The sequence below is a fragment of the Boleophthalmus pectinirostris genome, unplaced genomic scaffold (genome assembly GCF_026225935.1).
Source record: "Boleophthalmus pectinirostris isolate CB_2022bp ecotype Guang Dong unplaced genomic scaffold, ASM2622593v1 HiC_scaffold_450, whole genome shotgun sequence".
Taxonomy (NCBI): Eukaryota; Metazoa; Chordata; class Actinopteri; order Gobiiformes; family Gobiidae; genus Boleophthalmus; species Boleophthalmus pectinirostris.
The window spans coordinates 1-25,000 of NW_026571377.1; the positions used below are offsets into that span (position 1 = coordinate 1).

Here is a 25,000-nt window from a genome sequence, read left to right on the forward strand (position 1 = left end):
GCAAAATATCCAAATCCAGTAATTATATATTTAGCAGAACTACTGAATTTACACCAAAATATTATTTTTTAAATTGTTGACATGTTTTTTCATCAGAAACACACTGTAATAATGAATATACTGTATTTTACTGTCTGAAATACAGATAAATGTTGACTTTATGGCTTATATCTCTGCAATTACGAGACCTATCCTCCTATTATTCTTTTCACAATAGCTTCAAGTGGTGCCATTATTCAACCTCAAATGCATTATTGTCAGTTGAAAGGTCTTAAATATGTAAGATTAATTTGGCAAGTGTGTGGAGCCAGTCCCTAACAAATAAAAAGGTTCAACACTGGTGGATCATAAGTTTGGATACTACAAACAATTAATTAATATTCCCTGAGGGGTAACGCTAACTACAGGCTCTGCTATACAAGTGAGATTTTGATCTCTATGTTATCACAATCTGTCCATAAAGAGTGTAAAACGTGTGCTTAAACATGTCTCTCATGTAAAATTACAGTCACAAGCTAGCTAGCGTTTTTTTAGTTTTGTTGAAAATCAAACACATGAACACTTATATTGATCACATACACCTTGTATTTTGTTCTTTGAGTTTTCAGACAGTCTAAAAACTAGTTATATGGGGCCCTGCAAGCCATCTGAAATTATGACATGCAACCTGCTGTTGTTGTCAACATGGGAGCACTATCTGTGATTTCCTACCTGCTCTGTTGATTCTACTGCCCCCTGGCTCCACCCCCTCTGAAGAGTCTGGGCCAGAGAAGACACAGCACTGGCTCTCACATAGCTCTCCTGGTCCTCCAGCGCCTCCCTGAGCAGGGAGAGAGTACTATACTCGTCCAGCAGTAGGAGGCTCTGAGAGGGAACTGAAGACGAGAGAGCTAAGGCAGCCTGTTGTCCCAAAAACTCCACCGTAGAGTCCCTGACCTCCCAGCGCAGGTCACACACGCGCTTCTGCACCACCTGTAGCAGATCTGACACAGAAATGTCCGTGTGAACATTCATGTTTATCAGAAACACTACAGACACTGACGGTAAAGTAAAACTGACTTTTTGGAGCTTTCGCTTTCCTTTGTCAAAAACACACCTGAAGTGGGTTTATATGTCATCCATTTTTCAGTAATCTTTTATTGGCACTACTCAAGCCCTCATTATATTTAGCAGTACAGGCCCATGTCTCTTGTTCAATGCTCAGCCCACAAGCCTAAAAACAAAAGTGAAACTAATAAAAACATTTTTTTTGTTTTTGGCAAATATAACCTTTTCAAAACAATAAAAGGTAACATGGTGTTAATACCATGATGATAACAAAAAGACTCTTTATTTAGACAATAGAATGTGATAGAATTCACCACTAAATCATAGCACTTTCTTTTATATTACCATGTGGTCTTATAACTGTTTTATTTCTGTTGTCCAGTTAAGTTCTATACTGGTTCATGGGCATATACTAGTCTGTGTGCTCTTATACTTGTTCAAGATCATTCTGAAGCTATTCACGAAAGGTTAATTTCTATCCTGTGAATGTGTCTTTTTTAGTATTGATAGTTATTCAAATGAGTGTCTAGTTAAGTTTTTAATATTGATTTGTTTATTGATACTACTACTACTTCAGTAATAAACAATTTTACGCAATTTTACGCTTTTTAAGTGGTAAAGAATGCAAAATTCTGGCGTGTAGAGTGTAGAATATTACTCTGAAGACATTCCACTGATAGCCAGAGATTGTCTGTTAATACATCCGTTTATGGAGTGAATAAATAAAGATCTATAAAGCGTCTTTGTGACATATGTCTGTGAAAAGCACTATATAAAAATAAAAACTTACTAACTTAGTTAAAAAAATATGACCTGTGTAGTGACTTTTAGTTGAATGTTCTCCAAAGTGTTGTATGTATGTACCTTGTGTGAGCTGCTGTGACATCCAGGACAGGTCTGTACAAACACTGGTCCACTTGAGTACTGCCTGGTAACACTTGTGTAGCACCTGGAGAACACACAACACACAGTGACATTCATCTCGACAAACGGTGAAATCAGACATCTTCAATCTTCAGAATAAGGTTCAAACTTACAATGGGGTCACAATCTGGATGATCTAAATACAGGAGGAGAACTGTGAACACCTCATTCAATTTGTCCCGGGCACCTAAAAAGAAATGCTATTTATATTATATATTATATTTGAGCCCTACATATGTTGCTTTTTTGTCAAAATAAAACCATGCTTTTGCATTATGGAAAAAATACAGAAAAACATGCATTCCTGCTCTGAGCGTGATTGCATCTCCATAAACCTGACTTATAATTGCCATGTATCAGGGCCTCATCCATTGTTGTTTCTTTGGCTATAATACTCCACTGGATTGCATAAAAAGTAAGTATGCTTTTACTTCAGACAGCTTAGGAAAATACTTTGAAACATTCTCTTAAGTTCATTCTCTTAAATGTGTGAATCACAAAAATACTTTCAAAAATCTGTGTTAATAAGCTCCGAATGAACCCTCTATTACTTAAGGTGCATGGAGATGTGACTACTTTTCCTGCAATATTAGTATCTATTTCCACGGTGACAAGCAGGTGATGCCATCAAATTGAGTTGTAGGGAAGATTTATGGAGAAGCAAGCCAACTCACAGTAAGGATGCATGTTTGTTTTAACCTATTTTGAGCAATCAAATGATTTGTGGAACACTCCAGGCAAAGCATTAAAATGTCCATGAAGATAAGCAGGTGGTGGACGCAGGCCATCTTGAAGTTGCATAATGTTGCTTTAAACATTCACAAATACTGAGTATATTCAAGGGATATTTTCTATTTAACAAGGATGAAGCATTACAGCATACATAGGTGTGTGTTTTTAGCAGTTTTACCTGAGCATTGGCTAACAGCAGTCAGAGCTTCCAGAGCACATTTATGAATTTTTCCATTTCCAAAAAGGTATCTGATCACGTCAGCACAATCAGGGGAGGTCACAGTTCCCCCTATGGACATGTGCAGCAAGGACACTACAGTAGAGACTATCCCAGCAGGTGGACAGGGCAGAAAGTTGCCAGGCTAGAAAAGATAAAAAAACACATTTAATAATTCCACATTCCAAAATCAGAAATAAAAAGAGTTACCCACTGTAACAAAATTCACGTACCAGGATATAAAAATTATTACATACTATAATGTAAACATTTATAATCCAATCTAATACCACAAAATGATGGCATCTCTTTTCTGCATTGTTTCTTTACTTACTAGAATTGTAATCTGATGAAGGTTTGCTACACACATGCAGATCAGTGAGGTGAAAGAGGATTTATTATTTCGAAGTTCCTCTTTGATTTCACCTATGGCAAAGGGAAAATATTTAAAAGAATTATATGTAGATTACATAGAGAATAAATACTGTACTGTACTAACATTCTGCCTATTCAATGCAATTACAATTTTAATATCTTTAATACAATGAGTTTGTTATGTGTGTCACATACCTCCTGCATCTGAGCAAAGTGCAGAATGCCCGGTTAAGATATCAAGTGGCAGTAGTAATATTTTCACTGCTTTTGGAGTATGGACTGGATCACTAAAAAGAAAATCATTACATTATATAATTATATTTTGATTAAAAAATACATAAAATATTAAAATTACATTTTAAAATAGTATTCCAATACAAGTATGTTTCAACATAAAGGCATATTTCCTTAATTAGAATCATTAAAATCAATATTTAAAGAGGGGGTATTACACTTCTATGAGGTATTAACTTCTGACAGGTTACATATTTAGATCAATGTTGATTGTCTGAAAATGCCAATTCTATATTCGTGGAAAACAATGTGTTAAAGTCACTTCCCCTTCAGAGAGCTATTCCAAGAGTGCATTTCGCTAATGAAACTACTGCACATCACACCAACTTTGTCAAGTTGTGTATTGTTTTGTGTCTTGTCTTTGTATATCCATGGCAAATTGCTGTGTGGAAGAATGGGTGACGGAGGCTTGGAGAAATCAATAAATTACTCAAAATGACAAATAAAACCTATTCAAGCATGTTTTTGATGGGGGAACAATGTTATAACATGGCAGCAAGCTCCAAAAAGATGATGTTGCATAATACCTCCTCTTTAAATTAAATCATAGGTTTCACCCCTAGCCTGGCTTCAGAATGAAAACAAAGGGACTATTATTGTCCTTAGCATCTTTGCTTAATAACTCTACTCAAAGTTTGCTTTACATCCAGTGTACACAGTCTATAGCACAAAACAGTCTATTTGTTCTTGCCATAAGCCTTTGTGCAGAAGAGCAGCTGCAGCCCGGATGCGCTGTGTTGGCTGTCCCACCTCCAGCATGGCACACAGGAGACCACTAGCACGTTGGTCACCAGAGGAGAAGGTACTAAACAAAATAGACTTGTTTTAAGTTAACGTTACACATGCCCTGATGTTTGATCATTGTAGCATACATGCATACTTCCGCCTTCATATTGTACGAGTTGTAAATTATTTAGCAGTGTTTTTAGTGCGTGCTAGAGTTTTGAACAGTTCCTGCACCATCTGCTGGTAACAGTGGAGAGTGTTAACACCTCAGCATTTGTATTTCATGCTGTCCAACTTCAAAATTGTATATTTAAGGAAAATTCTCTAAAAATACCCCTCAATCTGCAATAAAAATGGTGCAAGATCTCCACTTGCTGGCCCATTTTAGGTGAGGCAATCCAAAAAAGCAAATGCAAATTAATTAATTGGCTATGTTTACATGCAGACTAAACCTCTGATCATTCTCTGATTTCTGGAGTTATCACATTATTGAAATGTTGTGTAAATGGCATGTTAACGGTTTCATCTTATGTTAGCAATCATTTTCATATGGCCTGTGTATCTCATTAACGTACCTATTTGCAGCTAGAAGGACCTCCATCAGTGGCACTGTGAGTTGGCTGTTCTCTGCATAAACCAGATCTTCCAAGGGACCACCAACTGCCTCGAACACCTTACCCCACAGAGGAGCACCAGCCTGGGACAAGATCTGAGCGATGAGCCTTAGGAGCTGTACACTCTGCTGGAGCTGTTTCTGTTCTTTACGAAGCAGTGATTCTTTTAGATATTCACATACACTCATTACAGCTGCATTATATGGTGTACTGATTGACAGGGTTGATGGATGTGTCTCTTCATATGAGTGGTCTTTGCCGTTTGTTATTGGAGATTCAGGCTGGTAGAATAGCAGGACGTGTGCTAGAAGCTGACTGGCTGAAGAGGCCACAAATAAACTTGAGTCCATTTGCAGGAGTAAAAGATGGCTCATCAAGTCTAAAAAAAAAAGGTAAAGAAGTGGTTATAACAGCAGTGGAATATGAAAACATTAACATTAAATAGTTACAGTTCTGAATTCTAAAAAATGCACTATAATCATATACTTTGCTTTGATAGTATACTACTGCCAATTTGTACTTTGTGGGCAACAGTGAGTCAGAGCTTAGAGCACTTGTTCACCAGCAACTTGCAAGACACTTCACCCACTTTGTCAAATAAGAATGTGGTGTGCATGTTGGTGGTGGTTGGAAGGGCCGATGGCACAGATACAGATTTGCAACCTTGCTTCTGTCACTCTGCCCCAGAGCAGCTGCAGTGTCCACTGTCAAATGTGGAATGAATGAATAATTGCTAGATCTTTATTATTAGTGACCTCCCTGATCACCAGTTTATCCACTTTAAACCCTAACCTATTTAACACATATCTTAAGTTTAAATCATCCAATCAAAATAGGATCTACTGTATGTCACAAAGACCAAATTTTGTCCCCATGATGAATTGAAGGTATATTGAGATTTTAGTTCTTACTAAGTGATAAATACCTGCCAACGCAAGCACAGAAAGCTAGAAAGTAACCCTACAAGCTTCTAAAAATAAATATTTGTCCTGAGTGTGGAGGAATATTGTGATTGTTGGATCTTTATCCTTAATATTTTTCCACATTAAATATCCCTAGTTCTAACCAGCAGGGAAAAAAATTAATTGTATGCACTAGATTCAATATATTAAAAAAACGTGAAGTCCCAGTCCTTGAATAAAATAAAATTAAAGTTGAATGAAACACATTGTCCAATCTGTTCTAAAATAATCACCTGAGTGTATGAAAAAGCTCAGAGCCCTTGGGTGCTGCATCATGTTCTTCAGGCCATGAACCCAGCCGCTCCTGACAGAGGGGTCCTCCCAGAGCGCTTCCTCCTGCCATCGCTGTACTCTGAACACCTCATCCAGAGTTGCCTTCTCCTGTGGAAAAGATATACTTATAACATACGTATAATACATAGACAACAGCATTTTCAAGAATTTATTATGTAATGTGGAAAGAGAAGAGCCCAGTACCTGTAGTATGTGAAAGCCCTCCACAGAGGCAGCCATGACACCAGTCAGCTTGATCATAAAACAGATGATAGCAGGGTCTGACGTTGTGTTGTGAGTGACTGCTGGTATGAACTCCAGCAGACATGGGAAGGACTCATGAAGAGAAGTGCCTGAAATAAAATTGATCTCTGAAGATAAGCAAGGCTGGGCCTGGTTAGTAATGAATGGGAGAGGTTTGAATACCAGGTGCAAAAGTGGAACAGTAGGGGTTCTAGTCTAGTGTATACTGTTGTTGTGTCCTTAGGAAAGTCACTTCATCTACATTGCCCAGTATAAATGTGATGTGTGTGTGTGAGTATTGGAGGTGGTTGGAGAGGCCAATGGCATTGGCAGCCTCACTTCTGTCAGCCTCAGGGTAGCTGTGGCTACAGTAGAAGCTTACTACTACTGTATGAATGAATGATTAATGAATAATGCACAAATATACATATACATACATACATACATATACATATACATATATTTGGTGCATGGTGCAGGTGCAAATGTAACTTTGTCGGTGCGTTTCCACCACCTGCTCATCTTCAAGATGTTATTGTTTTGCCCTAAATGTTCCACAGTATGGCATTAAATGTCGATATCTGGAGAGGAGACAAGCAGGTGATACAAACAGGCCAAAGTTAGAGGTCAGATCTATGAAGAGGAGAGCCCACTCACAAGAAAGCAAGTTTATTTTTTATTTTGCATTTTTTGCAATAACAAGTGTAACAGAATAAATGTAGGAAGAGAAGTTTCATGCCTAAAGCACAGTGTGTGCAAACAGGTGGTATGCACCTTTAAAATATGTATTATGGACATAAAAAACTTTAAGGTTGCACTAACCAGCTTGGGAAAGTTGAGTGAACCAGTCCAGCAGTTTCTCCAGGCTGGTGTCATCGGGCAGACAGCTCCCTGAGGCCGCCAGCAGTTCACACACTCGGGGCAGCAGCGACACGCACTCCCGGTCCCGATCCAAGGAACAGCTGTCAGGGCGGTGGGACCGTGGAAGAGAGGCGCTTGGGTGCATTTTACTTTTTATAAAATCGTCATAAATTGTTGTGTTTAGAGAGTTCAAACAGGTCCATGTAAACCTAAAGTTATGTTTTGGTGTTACTTATAAGCAATTATTAGAAAACGACATTCAAAATATTAGTAATTTGGGGATTTTTGTGCACTTGCTTAACAGATGCCGCGGGAAAGCAGTCGTTCCGTTTCATGTTCCGTTTTACCGGCGCGTGGCTTCCGTCTGTTCTTCTTCGCGCGTTGCCTCTCTATGCCTTTTGTAGACCTATAAACACACGGATAACTACAGCCCCATTGGTGAAACTGTAGCCTGACTGTATCCAGACCATCTACAAATGTCTAAATTCCCCCACAGCGCCACCAACAGTCTGAATGCGGTTTCCGGTCGGCGTTTCCGTCACTTCGTCCATTTTCACGTTTTCGCACATGGTGCCGCACCGGCCGCCGCCAGCCACCCTCTTCATTTTCAGGATTGTGCTCCGTTTGAGCTAGAATCCGGTATCGTAGTGTGTTAAATGCGCAGTACGGTTGATATGGTGGACGACCCCGATTATGAAGAGGAGGAACCTTCCTTCAGCGACCCGGAGGACTTTGTGGATGACATCGAGGATGAGGGTGAGCGCCCATAGGAAAGACCCCGGCTTTATGGCCTAGTGTAGGACGAGCTAAAGCGCTAACGGTACAGGATAGATTCATGGTGCTCCACTATCAAGGATGCTACAGAGAGAGGACCTCGCCAGCATTTACTTTGCCTATTAGAAATCTAATTGTTTTGATTAAAGAAAAAAAATAATAATAACGCTAAATCATTATCCTTTATCAGCTTGTCACCAACGTTTTTCTAAAGCCGATAAGTAACGACTTTTTTGTAACCTCACCCTTTCCAGATGCCCTCCTATTGAACATATGACATGAAATATAACATAGAAAAGAGTACAAAGGTATTATATAGCATGTTAGCAACCTAAATGTGTCACAATATAGCCGACTGCAACAATACAACTTTCAAGTGGTCAGTTTGCAGTTCGTTTCATTCATTCCAGATGATCCCATTGTTGTTGTACCAACCCAACACCATTGCCCACCTGTCTTTAATCATAATATTAAAACACTGGTGTTATTACTAAACTCAAACTAGTGCATAGATTCCCTTAAAAAGTAATTATTTGTTTTTGTGGATTGTGTAACCTGTTGTGGTTAGAGTATGTTGAAAGGAACCTCTTCTGCCAGAACTGCACTAAGGTTTAACTTAATAGCACTGTTGCAAAACAAGCATTATACATTTATGCTAGGTCTGCATAATTTGAGAAATATAAGATTGCTTAAAAAGTAATCGATACAAACACTCCCAAGTACAGTATGTAATGTACCCATCTGAACAAGTATCAGTACTGAAAAAAATCTAATACATAGGACAATATTTGATCTTTCCTGAATAGTTTTAGAATGGTCTAGTCTTTATCAGAATTTATATAAGTACATTATTAAAGTAACATTATTATTCTGTGTCAGAAATTATGGATCAAGACTTGGATTGGACATGGTCTAGTCCATGTTTAGTGTAGATTAGTCCCAATTATATTCTCAATTATAATCATACAAACAAAAACATGAAGCAAGTAGCAAATGTCATTTCAGTGGCAAAGAAACTATGCAATTAGCCACATTCAGCCCAAGTTCACTTGATTACTAGGCAAGCTGTGTCAAGATTAGGGCTGCAAGATGAATCACAGTTGCAATTTAAAAGGAAGCAATTGGCAGGTTGCAAAGGTTGCCATTTTTGAAGTATCATATTTTCCTCCAACAACAAAACATCTTGCCTTATTCTGCATAAAAAACTGCTAATCCTGTAGGTTAGATCTGTAGAAGCATGCTCTGAAATGTGACTCTTGTATAAGTTTTTTTTTTAAACAGAATCCTATTATTAGAACATAAATCATAAATATAATGGCAACCACAATCCTTGCGAGCAAATACACAATTTGGTATTTTTCCCAAATTGTGCAGCCCTAATACCCTAGGTTAGACCTATATTTCATTTTCACTTATGGCTTAACAGCATTTTAGATCAAAAACATTTTCATTTCAAGCTTTAGAATGTCTGCAACGTCACCTGCAATGTTACTTTTGTTGCGATGTGGATCAAGTCAACGAATTGTTTTAACGACAGCTTTGCACTGCAAAGAATCTGCAGCCCTATTTGATACCTCATGCCCCATAATGGCTACAAAACACATATTTCATTATATATTGTTCTTTTGTCCTGTTTTTTCTGCAGAGCTCCTGTCTGACATCCTGAGGGAAAAGCCCCAGGAGGCAGATGGCATTGACTCCATGGTGGTGGTGGACAATGTGCCACAGGTTGGCCCAGAAAGGCTGGAGAAACTCAAGAATGTTATCCACAAAATCTTCTCTAAGTTTGGCAAGATCACCACCGAGTTCTACCCAGAGGCAGAGGGCACCACCAAAGGGTAGGCTTGGTTCAAAAATACAAGTTTCAGATTTTTTTTTGTAATTTGATGATTTTGGTCACATTTGTAAAGCTTTTAATATGGTTGCTCAAATATCAGAAAATTTTTGTTTTACAGCTGCATAAATTTTGACGTTGGTCAGCGCATTCATTGTAATCTCGTTTAAAGGGCTCCTATTACACTGTAACAAAGATGAGAAAATGGTGCATCTGTACTGGGCCAACAGATCAAGTATAGCCCCTTTAAACGGACTGAACCATCATCCTTTTGGTGTTAGTGGGCCGATGTCTCATTATACTCTAAGGTGAACATTCTTTTTGCTTTCAGGTACATCTTCCTGGAGTATGCATCTCCTAACCAGGCCATGGAGGCAGTGAAGAATGCAGATGGCTACAAACTGGATAAGCAGCATACGTTTCGAGTCAACCTGTTCACTGACTTTGACAAGTGAGTCTGCACATAGTAAAAATGTATTCTAGATGTAAACACAACTGACAAACGTGTGTTTGTTTGTTTGTGTGTTTGTGTGTTTGTGTTTGTTTCCAGGTACATGAATATCAGTGATGAGTGGGAGACTCCAGAAAAGCAGCCTTTCAAAGACTTTGTGAGTTCATTAAAGAAAAGCAATGCTTTTCTCAGCTGTTTAGTAATGCGTGACACCCGTGGATGATTATTTTTTTATTTTATACATTTTAAATCCCACTACTGATCTAAAACGACAGCTGAACCTTGCCTATGGATGGCTACAGTTCACAATAGAGAGCAGTGTGGTTTTTTCCCATTTGTGCCAAAATGGCTAAATGATACTGCACAAGTGTATCCCTTTAAGAACAAAAACATAAAAAAAAAAAAAGGAGAACAAAGTAAGTAAAGCATAAAGGACATGTATCTGGGTTAAAAACATGCATGAATCACTCTGAATACAACTTTGAGTGGGTAAATAAGATGGGGACACTAATTACAACATGTTAAAAAAAAGTCTTTTACCTAATGTTTCCTTTTGGACACAGCAAGTTCAGTTAAATAAAATCAAAACATTAAAACGCATATCTTAAACCAAACTGTGTGGAAAAAAAAACAAAATCTAAACTTACCAGACTAAACCACAATGAAAACTGGACTGGACTCAAGAGTTTTATTTATCCTTTTATGTCACAGGGTAACATGCGCCACTGGATTGAAGACCCAGACTGCCGTGACCAGTACAGTGTGATCTACGAAGCTGGAGAGAGGACGGCCATTTTCTCCAACGATGCCAAAGAGCCCATCCTCGCTGAAGAAAGAGCGGTACATATAAGACCATACAGAATACTTGTACTGCAAAAATAATGGAATAGTACTGATTTGTGCGTATGTGTTGTAGCGCTGGACAGAGACATATGTGCGCTGGTCTCCCAAAGGCACGTACCTGGCCACGTTCCACCAGCGCGGCATCGCTCTGTGGGGAGGAGAGAAGTTTAAACAGATCCAGAGGTTCAGCCACCAGGGGGTGTCCCTCATCGACTTTTCACCATGTGAGAGGTGAGTATGTCTTAGTACAACTCACTATAAGAATTTAGTTTGAAATATTTGGGATTAAAAACATGTATCATCCATCAGAAATTATCCTATAATAAGAAAATAATATAGTTTTTGGTTAATGACAATAACAAATTTAGCTAATATTTAGATTTTGTTAGGTTTTTAACCTTTTTTTTTTCCACGAACTATTTAACTTGAATCAAAACTGGAACCAAATAGACCCTGGGTAACACATTGTATTTGATATTTATTTTCAAAGAGAACAAGCTGTAGGGCTGGGTTGGGTGTAATGCCAAAATATTTAAGATTATTTTTTTTTGTCCTCATTGATTTTCTTTTGTTTTCTTTAAAACAATTCAAATTATTTTCAAAATGAAGTATGAATGAATGAATATATACATTAAAGTCTGAACCCTGATGATTGATAATTTAAAAATTATTATACAGCCCTATTAGACAGTGGTGACAGTGTGAATGCTTTTTGTGCAGGTACGTGGTGACCTTTAGCCCCCTGATGGATACAAAGGAGGACCCCCAGGCCATCATTATCTGGGACATCCTGACGGGACAGAAGAAGAGAGGCTTCCACTGTGAAAGCTCCGCACACTGGCCCATCTTCAAGTCAGTGTCACAAAAACAACTGACAGACACAAACATCTTTTAGATTGTGTAGAAGTGAGCTTCACTTGACTGTTTTGTTTCAGATGGAGCCATGATGGGAAATTCTTTGCCAGAATGACCCCAGACACATTGAGCATCTATGAGACTCCAGTGAGTACAATACAGTTTGCATCAGATCACAAATTTAAATGTCTGTTGCCGAAATATATGCATTTATAGCTAGAATGAATGAATTGATATATGGGTAGGATGGTGTCAAAGCTGCTGCTAAACTACATAATTTCTTAAGTCCAGTTTTACTAGCCTAAATTGCCTAACAATAGTGATTTCTTTTTTTCAGTCAATGGGCCTGCTCGACAAGAAGAGTCTGAAGATTACTGGTATCAAGTAAGTCCTTTTTGGTGTATGTTATTATGAAATTCAACTGAGGCTTGGGAATTAAATGGGCAAAAATTACGTTCTTCAAACTTGAATTAGGAAATGCAAAACACTATAAAGTATTTACTTGGTATTTCAGCTTCATATTTTAGATTAGAATTTTATGGTTGTTTTTTCTTGGCACAAACAAAAAAAATGGTTGTAACATTTTTGGAGTGTGGGCACTATAGTAGTTTTACTGTGATCAAACTCGCATGTCCACAGGTCTGACCTCTTACTTGATCTAGTGGAGTATAAGGCCTTGATAAGTATAGTGTGTTACTGTTATACCACCAGTTATATAATAAAGGTTCCGGTAGACCTCTTGTCCTTCTTCAGTGGCATTAGGAAGTGTAGCAGCACCCAGCCCTAATCCAGCCTGACCTTTTCCCTCTGTAGGGACTTCTCCTGGTCTCCCGGTGACAACATCATTGCCTTCTGGGTCCCCGAGGACAAAGACATCCCAGCCCGAGTGACCCTAATGCAGATGCCCTCCCGTCAGGAGATCAGGGTGAGGAACCTGTTCAACGTGGTGGACTGTAAGCTGCACTGGCAGAGGAACGGAGACTACCTGTGCGTCAAGGTGGACCGTACACCCAAAGGCACACAGGTGAATACACACTCACTGTACTATATAAAAGCAAATGAGAAGTGTAGAGAAAATACTTAAATGACTCTTGTATTGTTCAGGGCGTGGTCACCAACTTCGAAATCTTCCGTATGAGGGAGAAGCAGGTTCCTGTTGATGTGGTGGAGATGAAGGGTGAGTATCAAAAAAGGCGTCTTAATAATGTACTTTACAATCGGAATGGGAATCGCTTCCATTGGGCTCCACAGTTTTCCTACTCGTAATTCAGCTGACATATTTCTTTTAAGATTTTGTAGGAAATTAATGAAAATTGTACTTTTTATACCAAACACAAGTGGGTGCTGTTGTACTTACAGAATTAAACACTGACTTTTCAGTTGATTCTCCTGTTTACCTGTTTGTCAAAAGAACAGAATTGAGTCTTTGCCTTGTTTGTGCAGAGAGCATCATAGCTTTTGCTTGGGAGCCCAATGGCAGTAAGTTTGCAGTTCTCCACGGAGAGTCTCCGAGAATCAACGCGTCCTTCTACCACGTCAAAAACAATGGCAAGATCGAGCTTACGAGTAAGTTTGACTCTGTTCCTCTTCTTTTAAAAAATACTTTCAATTATATACACTTTAATTATATTGGCACATTTAGAGATGTCAGATCAAATGGTTTTATTCATTTGAATATTTTTTATGATAATTATAACTAGGGTTGGGCAATATGGTGATAATTATCATAGTAATAACATTGTGATCCCGTTTCTTTGACAGTTCATTATTTCTATATTTAATGCATCTGTCTGCACACTCACTTCTCCTATTGGTCAGCCTCTGGCTCTTTGAGTGAGTGACAGCTGGATGTAGCCCATCACCATCGAGTGTGAATTTCAGAAGAAGCAGATTAATTCATTTACTTCTTAAAGACAAAAAAGAAATATAAAGTTTATATGACTCATGATAAAATCATGACCTGAAACCAAGGTTATCATCATGTTCATGTTTCGCTATATTGCCCACTTCTAATTGTATCTTATATCAGCAGCCAAAGCCAATCAATGTAACTTTCAGCATTTACCTAAATTTCCTTTCATTTTTATGTTTACATTTTCAATAGGTGTGATTGTGTGTTTTTGTTTCTTCTGACTAACTTTTTTTTCCATGCATTTTTTTGCTTTTCAGAAATGTTTGACAAGCAGCAGGCTAACAGCATCTTCTGGAGCCCTCAGGGACAGTTCATGGTTTTGGCTGGACTACGCAGGTCAGTGTTGGTGCAGACTATGATGATAAACTCTATGTATTTTTCCTGACACCTCATATGAGCTCTGCATTGATTCTACTGCATGTCAGAGGCTTTCTGTTTTAATATGTGTTGTATGTTTAGTTTCTATGTGAGATTGATGGTTGTATTGCTTGTGGCAGTATGAACGGAGCACTGGCCTTTGTGGACACTTCAGATTGCACCATGAACATAGCGGAGCACTACATGGCCTCAGACGTGGAGTGGGACCCCACAGGCAGATACGTGGTCACCTCTGTGTCCTGGTGGAGTCATAAGGTACATGCAGTATACACTATACAGACATGGACAAAATTGTTGGTACCCCTCTGGCAATGAAAGAAAAATCATCAATAATCACTGAAATAACTTGAAACTAAATTGAAATTTTTCAACAAAAAGCAAACATTGTGGGATGGATGGTGCGATCTGACACTGATATACCTTGCCCTTCGAGTTCCCATTTAATTTGTTTGGAGGTTGTTCTGGGCTCTTTGGTTACCATTCGTATGATCCATCTCTTCAATTTGTCATCAATTTTCCTCTTGCAGCCACATCCAGGGAGGTTGGCTACAGTCCTGTGGACGTTAAACTTCTGAATAACGTGTAACTGTGATCACAGGAACATCACACCGCTTAGAGATGGTCTTATTGTCTTTATCTTTAACCTGTTAGTGTCATGACACAGTTCTCCTCTTCTCTTTCTCTGGTCCATATTCAGTATTGTATCCATCATGTCTCCAAACAGCACAATGACACACGTCACCCTTTAAACAGGCAGACTGACTGAGTATAAGTTTGAAGACACCTGTGATGCAGATTAGAGGACACACCGAGGTTTGACATGTGTCTACTGATCAGTTACTTAATTTTTTTCTAGGGATACAATCATTTTTGTTCAGGCTAATTTCATTAGTTTTTTTGTTTTTTTAACAATTCAACAGTGTCTGATTTTCATTGGTTATTTGTCAGGAATTTTTTATTTATTATTGCTTTTTTCTCAGTTTCAAGTTATTTCAGTGACCATTGTTGATTTTTCTTTCCTTACCAGAGGGGTACCAACAATTTTGTCCACATATGTGTTCGCACTTGTGTCACACCAGCGCTTATTGCGTTCTAAACTAATCTGGTGTCATTTTTCCACTTGATGATACACCCCCTGCTTGACTTCATGGAGATGTTAGATAAAAGAAACAATTTCATTAAACAGCCCCAACATTTAATTGCCAGTTTCCCATGCATGTGTTCCCATGTGCATTCTATGGCCAAATTTGTGGAACATTATTTCTGTTGCTTTCTGTTGTTTTTTTTGTTTTTTTTTAACAAAACAATCTAAACAATTCCATATTCCTTCAAACATGCTTCTTGTGGTATAATTGTGGTAGACACATTAAAGTCAAACCTGTCATGCTTGTTGCTGTAGGTGGACAATGCATACTGGCTGTGGACGTTCCAGGGCCGCCTCCTCCAGAAGAACAACAAGGACCGCTTCTGTCAGCTGCTGTGGAGGCCCCGCCCACCATCTCTGCTCAGCGCTGACCAAATCAAGGTATGTCAACACTACACATGAATCTAAACATCATTTGCATTTAGTATAGCAACATGGACACAAGCCATGAATGTCATTTTCACCGAAACATGTTTCTCTTCTCTGCAGAATATTAAGAAAGATCTCAAGAAATACTCAAAGATCTTTGAACAGAAGGATCGCCTGAGCCAGTCCAAGGCTTCTAAGGTCAGTCTCTGTCCGCCGTGCTTCTCATGCACTGAAAGTTGAAAATATAAGATGAAATATAAATGTATGTGGTTGTGTTGTACGAGTAGGAGCTGGTGGACAAGCGCAGAGCCATGATGGAGGACTACCGGCGGTACAGAGAGGCAGCACAGGCCACCTACCAGGAGCAGAAGAGTCTGCGCCTGGAGCTCAGAGGAGGTGGGACTGTCTATTTCTCCAAATTACACTTTTTTAGTTATATGCAATATCAAAATAACACTAACAACATGATGGGGTTTTAACCAGAAAGCTGCAAATTGACAGAGTTTGCTATAAAGTCGTTAAAAATGACTAAAACTGTGGATAATATTAAAACACCATATACACAGTTTAGTAGTGAAGGTGGGTTTAGTGTTGAGTTCCACTTTCATTTTACACTACAAATCCAAACTTGTATAAAGATTACTAATAACTTACGCCTAGGCCAGTCACTATAATTACTATATCGAGTTATTGTTAAATACATGAAAGCATGATAGATGAAACTATATTTTTTTGGGGTCAATATTTATCATGGGAACTTTTTCTTTGTTCTAGTGTGGAACCTTTAGTTATTCTTCTGTACTATGATTAGAGTTGAGCTGTAGAGGGTTGAATAAATAACTCATTTATAGGTACAAAATAACCAGTAAATTGTTTCATTCTCCTGTTTGTTTATTGCAGTTTTTATCTTTTTATTCCCTACATTTTCTTCAGCTATATTGTGCTTCAAAATTTGTTACCATGGCGTGCCTACTTCTGCCACACCAAAGAAACTAAATGCTATTGACTTTTTACTATGGAAAAAAATAATAATTTGGTTCCTCAATGTCGGGAAAAAGTAACTGGGTAGTTACAGTAGTAGTAGTCCATTGCGAGTTAGGATTAAGTTTTGCTGATAAAATAACACAAGTGGTTTGGTAGAATTTATTATCATTACTCATTGCTATTTTACATTCTGATATATTTACAAATTCCTAGAACATGATTTCAAGAATCTTTTACAGACCTGTTAAGGGAGCTGTAACTGATTTTTACTGTCTTATACCATTCACCTTGATAATATTTTATCAATGCCATGCAAATAACTAGCATGCTAACAGTACAGTATAGCCTTACTTCCTGATTTTCTGAATATAAAAATGCTTTATAATTATTAGGAGACAGCACACAGCACTCACGTTCTAACCCCTTTACAATATGTACAATAAAAACCTTTTAATGATTATCGGTAATTTTTATGAATAAATCAGTAGACTTGACGGTCTGTTTTTAAAAAAGGTTTTTTAAAAATGCTGTTGCTTCCAGGCGTGGATACAGATGAGCTGGATAGCAACGTGGACGACTGGGAAGAGGAGACCATTGAATTTTTTATCAACGAAGAAATCATTCCTCTTGGAGATCTGTAGTCCCATACGCAGGTAAGCAATAAACTATATGCATTAAATTAAACACAAAATGGATTTCTGAACTTTTGTGTTGACTTACGTTTCAGTCCATCTGTTGTTGTGTGGAAACGTGGAGAGGAGTCATTGATTGGAGGACGACGACCACCATTGTGAATCTAGAGGTTTCTACCAAGGAGCCTCTTCATTCAACTGACATCATCAAAGTGCGCCTTGCGGATCGACAGCCACTCGGAGGGACAGTCTCTCCCCACCATCCGCTCTTTTTCTCTCTCTGAACTTTAGTAACAAACTGCCTAATTTTTCTACTGAATTGGATCCACCGCTGTGTCGTCCGGACTTGTTTCCAGTGGGGCTGCCCATGAACTAGCCTCGTCATGCTAGCGCATCATTGCAGGACAGAGAGAGCCGTGGCTAAACCGGTAGCATCGCTAGTAGATGTACTAATGTGGCGCTATAGTGGCCTGTTTCCTCCTCCTTTCAGACTAGGCTTTCACACAGGGAGGGGGTGCGCTGTGGGAGTAACTTTAATAAAACAGAATAAACATTCAGACATGTTACTAAGGCGGTCTTTGTGTTTCTGTCATCCTCAAAAGTAAATATATTTTATATTAAAAATAGTTAAATGTGCACTAGGTAAGTTTTCTGGATGTGGGCACTCAACCTGTTTGTCTCAAATGAGATATTCCTTTGCCTATAATGTTCAGCAGTATTGGCATTTATGTCACATTTACTCAATTACAGGTCTTTGTAATTGATCGGTATACCTCGCGTTCTTCGGGTCATCTTTCTACAGATGTGTAACTTGGCCTGCTAACGATATCTACTTGTCTCCTTGGTAATACAAGTGTAATGTCATACTCTAGATCATTCCAAACAAACAAGCAAAGCTCAGGTGTTGAGACTTAATTCTTTCAAGATATGATTTTTTTTTTTTTGTCACTGCTGTGATTACATGCACTACACACTCAAAATCAGAGTATAATCAGACTGTTAGAAGATGTTTTAAATGACATGTAAACTGCAAAATCAACTGATTGCTTTCTGAGTACAGTCCCCCTGATTATTCACATTAGACTTGTTTAAAGGTGCACTGCGCAACTCTTCTGGTGGAGTGTCCACTACCTACCTGTCTTCATGGGAATGTGGGTGCGTTGCCTGGAATGCTCCACATGGTATGACCTTAAACATATTAATCTCACATTTATTCATTACAGCTGTTTCTTTTGCTCAAAAATACACAAATTCCTTCCATGAATAGGAGCAACTTCCCATGAATTTGAATTGTAATGTAGCACAGTGCTGTAACCTGCTTGTCTTCCTTGTGATAAGTAAGTTTAGTCTATGCTGTGTAACATTCAAGATTGAAGGCCACCTTCTGATGAGTCTCTTCAGTGTGTTTAAAAGTGTGCCAGAACAGAACAGACCTGGGCTACCTGTCAAACCTGATTGGCCAACACACTGCACTGGGCCTAAAGGTACACATAAACAGGAGAAGCAGCAGACACACGTAGACATACCATAATTACAGTACTAGTAATAGTAGAATTTAAGATACGTCTGTCAGTGCTAATGCTACCGTAATTTGAAATATAAATGGTGAGACTTCACTGAGTATTTGCACAAAAATAATTATTGTTCCTGGTTTACTCTCCCGATAGACTTTGCATTTATTAATCAAAAGTGAAAAGCTGTGAATATTTTAGTGAAAAAAATAACTTTAAAAATCCTGAATACTTTGCTATAGAACATATACCTATGTAATAATGTTTTCAGTGTTTTTAAAGTCACAGCAGATTTGGTTAAAAAGATTCCACAGGAACACCCATTACAATATAATAATCATACACTTTTTTTTTTTTTTTTCTGCCTTCAAATATTTTCCTTGCCTCTGCGTGTGGTTCTTTGTAGTTGTCAATGAGGATTGTTTTGCTTTCTCAACTGGTTCAGAAGTTGCTCAGGACAGTTATTCAATTTCAAAGTGTGAATTAACTTAACTGAAAATAGATTTCTGTCAATTCCTCAAGGCACACTATTGGTACCTGCCACACTAGTTAAAAGTCAATGTTTTATGGTGATAATGGTTCTATCCTATTCTAAGAAATTATGAAATATTGAGTGCTTCTAAATTTAAAGTGGCCTATAGTGTTTCCAAATATGTCTCACCAGTGAACTAGTCATAACTTTAAGACGATCGTAAAATTCACATTGAAGTCAGACATAGGGTTAAGCTCTTTTTTTTTTTTTTTTTTTTTTTTTTTAAACAAGTATCATCATTTGCAGTTATACAGTTTCCAGTGCATTTTTCTCCCTTTAAAACACTGTACCTCCCACCCTGAAACCTCATACAGATGGTATTGATGGTTCAAGGGTGGTACTTAAGAGCAGTCTTATGACCAGTGAGTTCAGCTCCAAGAGTGCACAGACTCCTGGGAGTATGTGAGCACTGGCCAGGCAGTACTTGAAATGGTTTCAAATATTTAAAAAAAAGATGGAATTGAATAGTATTGACTCTAAAGTGTTCTTCATAATATAATTATTATATTAGGCTATTTTCTGATCTACATGTTTAACACACAAACCCTGCATATTTCTTCTCTCAAACTGATAACTTGTGATATTGACATGGTAATATATGAAGTGCTCCTCTGTGTTTTCAAACTTCATACACTTCCACTAGAACAATTTTAATAATTTTAGCCCTGGAATTGCCAATATCTACAGAACTAAAGGCAAAAGGCAGCTGTTAATTTGAAAACCACCACTTCTTGACATCACAAGGTGATTTTGAGCTTTGGAGTTATAGGCAGACTAATGATAAAGGATTATTCAAACATATGTGAATGAAACAAAACACAATTCAAGAGTATGTTTTTGAGAAGACAACAGTCTAATATGGCTTCAAGCTTACAAGAGTAAATTTTGCGTAATATAGGACCTTTAATAATGTTTCTGAAGGATATATTTTGACATAAACATTAAAATTAGAAAATACTAAAGTTAGTGTTATTGGCTATTAAAAAAAAAAAAAAGAGCTAATTTGATTCCACCTATCTTAAGCAATTATAGAATTGTTATACCGCAGCAAAAGCAGTAGAATGCATACAACCTGTCCAATCATTTGTATATTTGTGAACTGGGTGGGCACAATAACTCCCTCCACAACCTTCTGTTGCACAAAAGCATGCACTTGTTGCGTTTACAATTGCCCTGCCGTCTCTTTCCACGTGTTCCAGTCACTTCCACGACTCCGCCCCTTTCTAACTCTCCGCGTTTTCTATTGGCTCACGCATCTATCCATCACTTCCTAACCCCTCCCCATGACCCCGCCTTTTCCCTGACAGCTCCTCCCTGACGTCACTGGTTCCGCCCCAACACGGAAATATGGAGCAGCGACAGGAACGTTATTATTATTAGCGTTATTATAATGGATTTTTACGCAATGATCTCTACTTTTAACTATTGATTTTTTTCCCCTTTACGTACGTTTTTTTAAAGAAGCAGACGTAACTTAAGTGACATATGGAAACGCGTGCGGGACACAGAGCGAAAGTTCGAGCCTTGTTGTTATTAGTTTAGTAGTTTTACGCAGCGTTGGGAAGTCATGGAGACGGGCATTTTGGGTCTCATTAGGGCTCTGGGACGACTCCTTTTGCTTTGGTCGTGGCTGTCATGTAAATATGGAGTGTTTGAAGTAAGTATAACTCACTTTTCCAACGCTTTGTGCCGTTGTTACGTTGGTATTACCAATGTTTATGCGCGCTACGACCCACAAATAGGATCCTTCCGCGCGTGTGTGGCTATTTCGGGTTCCCAGTAATGTTGCCCTGATATTCCGGACAGTAATAGCGAGGACGTGCTAAGCGTAGGGTCTACGTCTGTTTTTCATTGTCATATGACTAGCAAAATTGCCTACAAATATTTTTACCAAATTTGATTTAGCCTAGAATATTTTTTTTAGGTTTCCAAAATAATAATAATAGGCTAAGAATAAGAGTAAATAAATACATAAGTAATTATAAGTAATTATAATTAAGTAATTAAGTAAGTAAATAAAGTTACATGATAAGTACTAGCTTACTAGTTACCCTACTTTTTATTGTACTTTCCACCAATTAAAAATCTTTGATCAAAACACACACAAAAAAAGCTTTTTTTGTCATGTAGTTTATTTTTATTTATTTATTATTTTATCTTAAAAGAGCACTATGTACTTTTCTGGTGGTGGGTCTGCTACTTGCTTGTGTTCATGATATTGCTTTGGCTGTATTCCACAATATGGTATTAAATATATCTATGTAACTATCTTGAAAAACATACATTTTTATTCTGAGCGAGGGCGTCTCTCCGCTGATCTGACCGGTAACATAGCCTGGTGGCATCTCCATAGAGATAAATCCAATGCCACACTGGGGCAAATATCCTCATAAAGCAAGAATACCTTTATGGACACAAGCACATTACGGGCCATGCACCAGAAATGATCCATAGTGCAGCTTTAAAATCAGTGGTCCATTAATAATTAGCTTTATTAATGTCTACATCAGATTGAGTATTAACTTGTTACAAACCCAAGTTAGTGAACATTGAGAAGCAAACTTTTATTATTTTTTTTCTATGTGTACACTGTGCAAATATAGGAGCGGTAGTTACAGTGTCAGTTTGGGGTGTGATAAGGATATCCTGTTAGCAACGTACACAGTAGTTATAATACCCAAAAGTTTAAAGAGCAGAAGGAGGAGGGGCAGGTCTGACACAGTTATAGTGTATATGTCAGGTTAGACTACTTATTTCACAAAAAAACATAGTTAACTTAATTTTTACTACCTGGTTGAACATCGGCAGTAGATGACATTACTTACTTATAGCAACCATACTGTTAACCTGCTCCAAAACCTGTCCAAATTGCACAATAGCTATGATTGAACTGAAGGTATGATTTTGTGAAATTAATGTTAATGCCTTTTTGATGGAGTTACAGTTCTTAAAGGGGTAGAACTCAGAGCCACTGTACTGTCCATTGTTTTTTCATCTAAACTTTTTTCCCCACAAACTATAGCAGGTTTACATCAGTTTAGTATGAAATGTTTGAAAAAAATGCCTAGCACACTCACTTTTATCGTTCATCTGAGTGTGCTATGCATTTTTTCACTTTTATATTGCTGTTCCTTGCATTTGTGCCTCTGCAACAACTTTGGTGTGTGTTTTCTGTTTCATTTGAAGTGTGAAATGTTTACCGCAGATTCTATCCCACCAAACTGAGTAATAATTAGAAAAAAACATGAAAGCCTCAGATGCACTTGAAGTTTACTAGAGTAACCTTTTTTAAAAAAAGGCACTTCTCTGAGTAGTTTTGTAGCACTACCTTTATATCAGAATAATATTATAATAACAATACTTTTAATAGTTGTAGAAGGATTTGTCTCCAGATGTTATTGCTTTGTCTGGTATGTCCCATACCATCTCTAACTTCTATGAAAGATAGATATGGGTCCGGTCAAGCAGTAACGGAGGGAAACAGGGGCAGATCTTTTACATTCAAATAGCTCTTATTCAGAAACTAGAGGAACTATTGAAATAAGTAAGGTATCAGAATGTAGGAAAGAGTTAACACTCCAAGAGGGTAAAGTTAAACCTGCGATATTCTTTCAAGTTGTTGATAAAAAATAAAAAAAACTCATGTTGGTAATGGAGGGAATGAAATATGCAGCACTTTTTGGGCAATAAATACAAACAGCGATAAGTACCAGTTCTCACTTACATATCCTTAACAAACTGGTTTGAATATTTGCTTCATATAGTTTTCTACCATATGGTACAAGATTAGGTTGAAAAACCTCTTACTTTTTGAGTAATGAGATTTTTTATTAAGAAAGGTCATGGTAACAGAGGGAAAATTGTGCAAGCAAGTAGAAGGTGCATGATTTTGCATAATTTGTCAGCTTTTTTCTTCTGAATACTTTAATATTACTTCAAAACGAAAGGTAACCTTTTTCTATAAAATATGTCAGTCCTTCCAAGCAAATTTTTATCATTTTAAATACTTAAAAAAAAAAAAAAATCATGTACCTTCATCAACAGTTCAAAGATCGAATAACACAAGATATGATGAAATACAAACATGATTATTACATTATTATTATCATATTTTTGTTAGATTTGTATTTGTCAGATGAATCATTTCTGTGAATGTTTTTCCAACCAGGAAGTACACCTAAAAAACTGGGAAAACAAGTGGGAATATAATGATTCTACATGGGCGATTTTATGCTGTTTTCTAATGTATCATAATGTTGACAAAAACATACGTGGAGTTGTATGTTGTTTCATTCACACATTACACATATAAATTCTCCATCTTTAGGCTGAATTCTTCTCTCTGACATTAAAAAATCTGATCCACCTTGTGATGTCAAGTGATAATACAGGAAGTGCTCCACTGTGTTTTTAATTCCATACACCTTCACTAGAAAGATTTGGATCGTTTCTTCCCTGGAATTGCCAATCTCTGCGTAATCTCTACTTAACTAAAGGTAAAAGAAGCTGTTAACTTGAAAACTACCACTACATGACATCACAAGGTGGAAAGGAGCATTTTGAGCTTTGGAGATGTAAACAAACAAATAATAAAAGTTACTCAAAAGTGTGAATAAAACAAAACAAAACACCACACAACTATATTTTTTAGGAGGTAACAACACTATAACATGGCTTAAAACTCACAAGAGTCACTTTTGTGTAATATTTACCTTTAACCTTTAACTATTCAAGCACATAGCTTCCCCTTAGAATGATATCTTGTACTGTCAGAATGCATACAAGAACCATGATCCATTTAAAAGTATGCCATAATTGCACATGATAAGTACCGCACTATTTTCACCAGATATTTGTATCACTACTACTTCGAATATTATTTTCTAACAGTAACAGAACGTACTTTACACACCCAGGCTACACACAGGCCCCTCCTCCCCTAACCCTGTGCCAGGAGCTATGTGACACTTGACACCCGCTCAACTCATGTCTCACAGCTGTTTGTCCCTGTCCCCTGCCTGTCCCTGTTCTCTGTCCCCTTTCCTTTATCCTCTGTGCTCTGTCCCCTGTCTTTCTCCCCTGTCCTCTGCCCCCTCTGTCCCTTAGGTCAGTGCAGTCACCCTCCCAGAGTCCCTGCTGTTTGTGTCCACACTGGACGGGAGCCTGCACGCGGTATCCAAGCAGTCCGGGGACATCAAGTGGACACTCAGAGAAGGTTCATATACATACTGTTTTTTAGGAATGCAAGTTTAATGAGTTGCAATGTGAATAGTAGCAGTTCACAAATCACAACTATTACACCATGCAACATTCTGGAGGTGTCACGTCACCTGCAGGATTCCAGGAAAATAGAAAGCTAAAACTAAAACTTTGTGCATGCTGTGAGGCAAAGGAACAATATTTCCATTGCTGTTGGAAGTTAAAACCGTACTTTAGAAAAGTATCTCCATGGAGATGAATAAGATTTGTGCCATACTGTGGGAGATTATAGCCAAAGGAACAACATTTCCATG

At 37.9% G+C, this 25,000-nt stretch overlaps 2 protein-coding genes across 2 annotated transcripts; one reads left to right on the forward strand and one right to left on the reverse strand.

The window, feature by feature from the left end:
• Positions 1-711: 711 nt before the first annotated feature.
• Positions 712-7,619, reverse strand: brat1 (BRCA1-associated ATM activator 1; the record flags this gene model as incomplete). The annotated part of the gene is made up of 11 exons (XM_055162259.1): positions 7,230-7,619; positions 6,369-6,517; positions 6,125-6,272; positions 4,891-5,308; positions 4,281-4,394; positions 3,491-3,582; positions 3,255-3,346; positions 2,882-3,065; positions 2,085-2,158; positions 1,912-1,996; positions 712-983 (listed from the first exon to the last, which is right to left on the reverse strand). Coding segments are annotated over exons 1-11 (1,812 nt in total), but the record flags the coding sequence as incomplete, so codon positions are not given.
• A 190-nt stretch (positions 7,620-7,809) lies between these two features.
• eif3ba (eukaryotic translation initiation factor 3, subunit Ba) lies at positions 7,810-18,010 on the forward strand. The gene is made up of 19 exons (XM_020932908.2): positions 7,810-8,024; positions 9,688-9,880; positions 10,208-10,327; positions 10,427-10,484; positions 11,039-11,167; positions 11,244-11,401; positions 11,891-12,022; positions 12,106-12,172; positions 12,363-12,409; positions 12,839-13,049; positions 13,130-13,202; positions 13,469-13,591; positions 14,195-14,273; positions 14,435-14,570; positions 15,715-15,840; positions 15,949-16,026; positions 16,116-16,224; positions 17,353-17,465; positions 17,540-18,010. Exons 1-18 carry the CDS (start codon positions 7,925-7,927, stop codon positions 17,451-17,453), a joined length of 2,040 nt encoding a protein of 679 aa, XP_020788567.2. The 5' UTR covers positions 7,810-7,924; the 3' UTR covers positions 17,454-17,465; positions 17,540-18,010.
• The last annotated feature ends 6,990 nt before the right edge of the window (positions 18,011-25,000 follow it).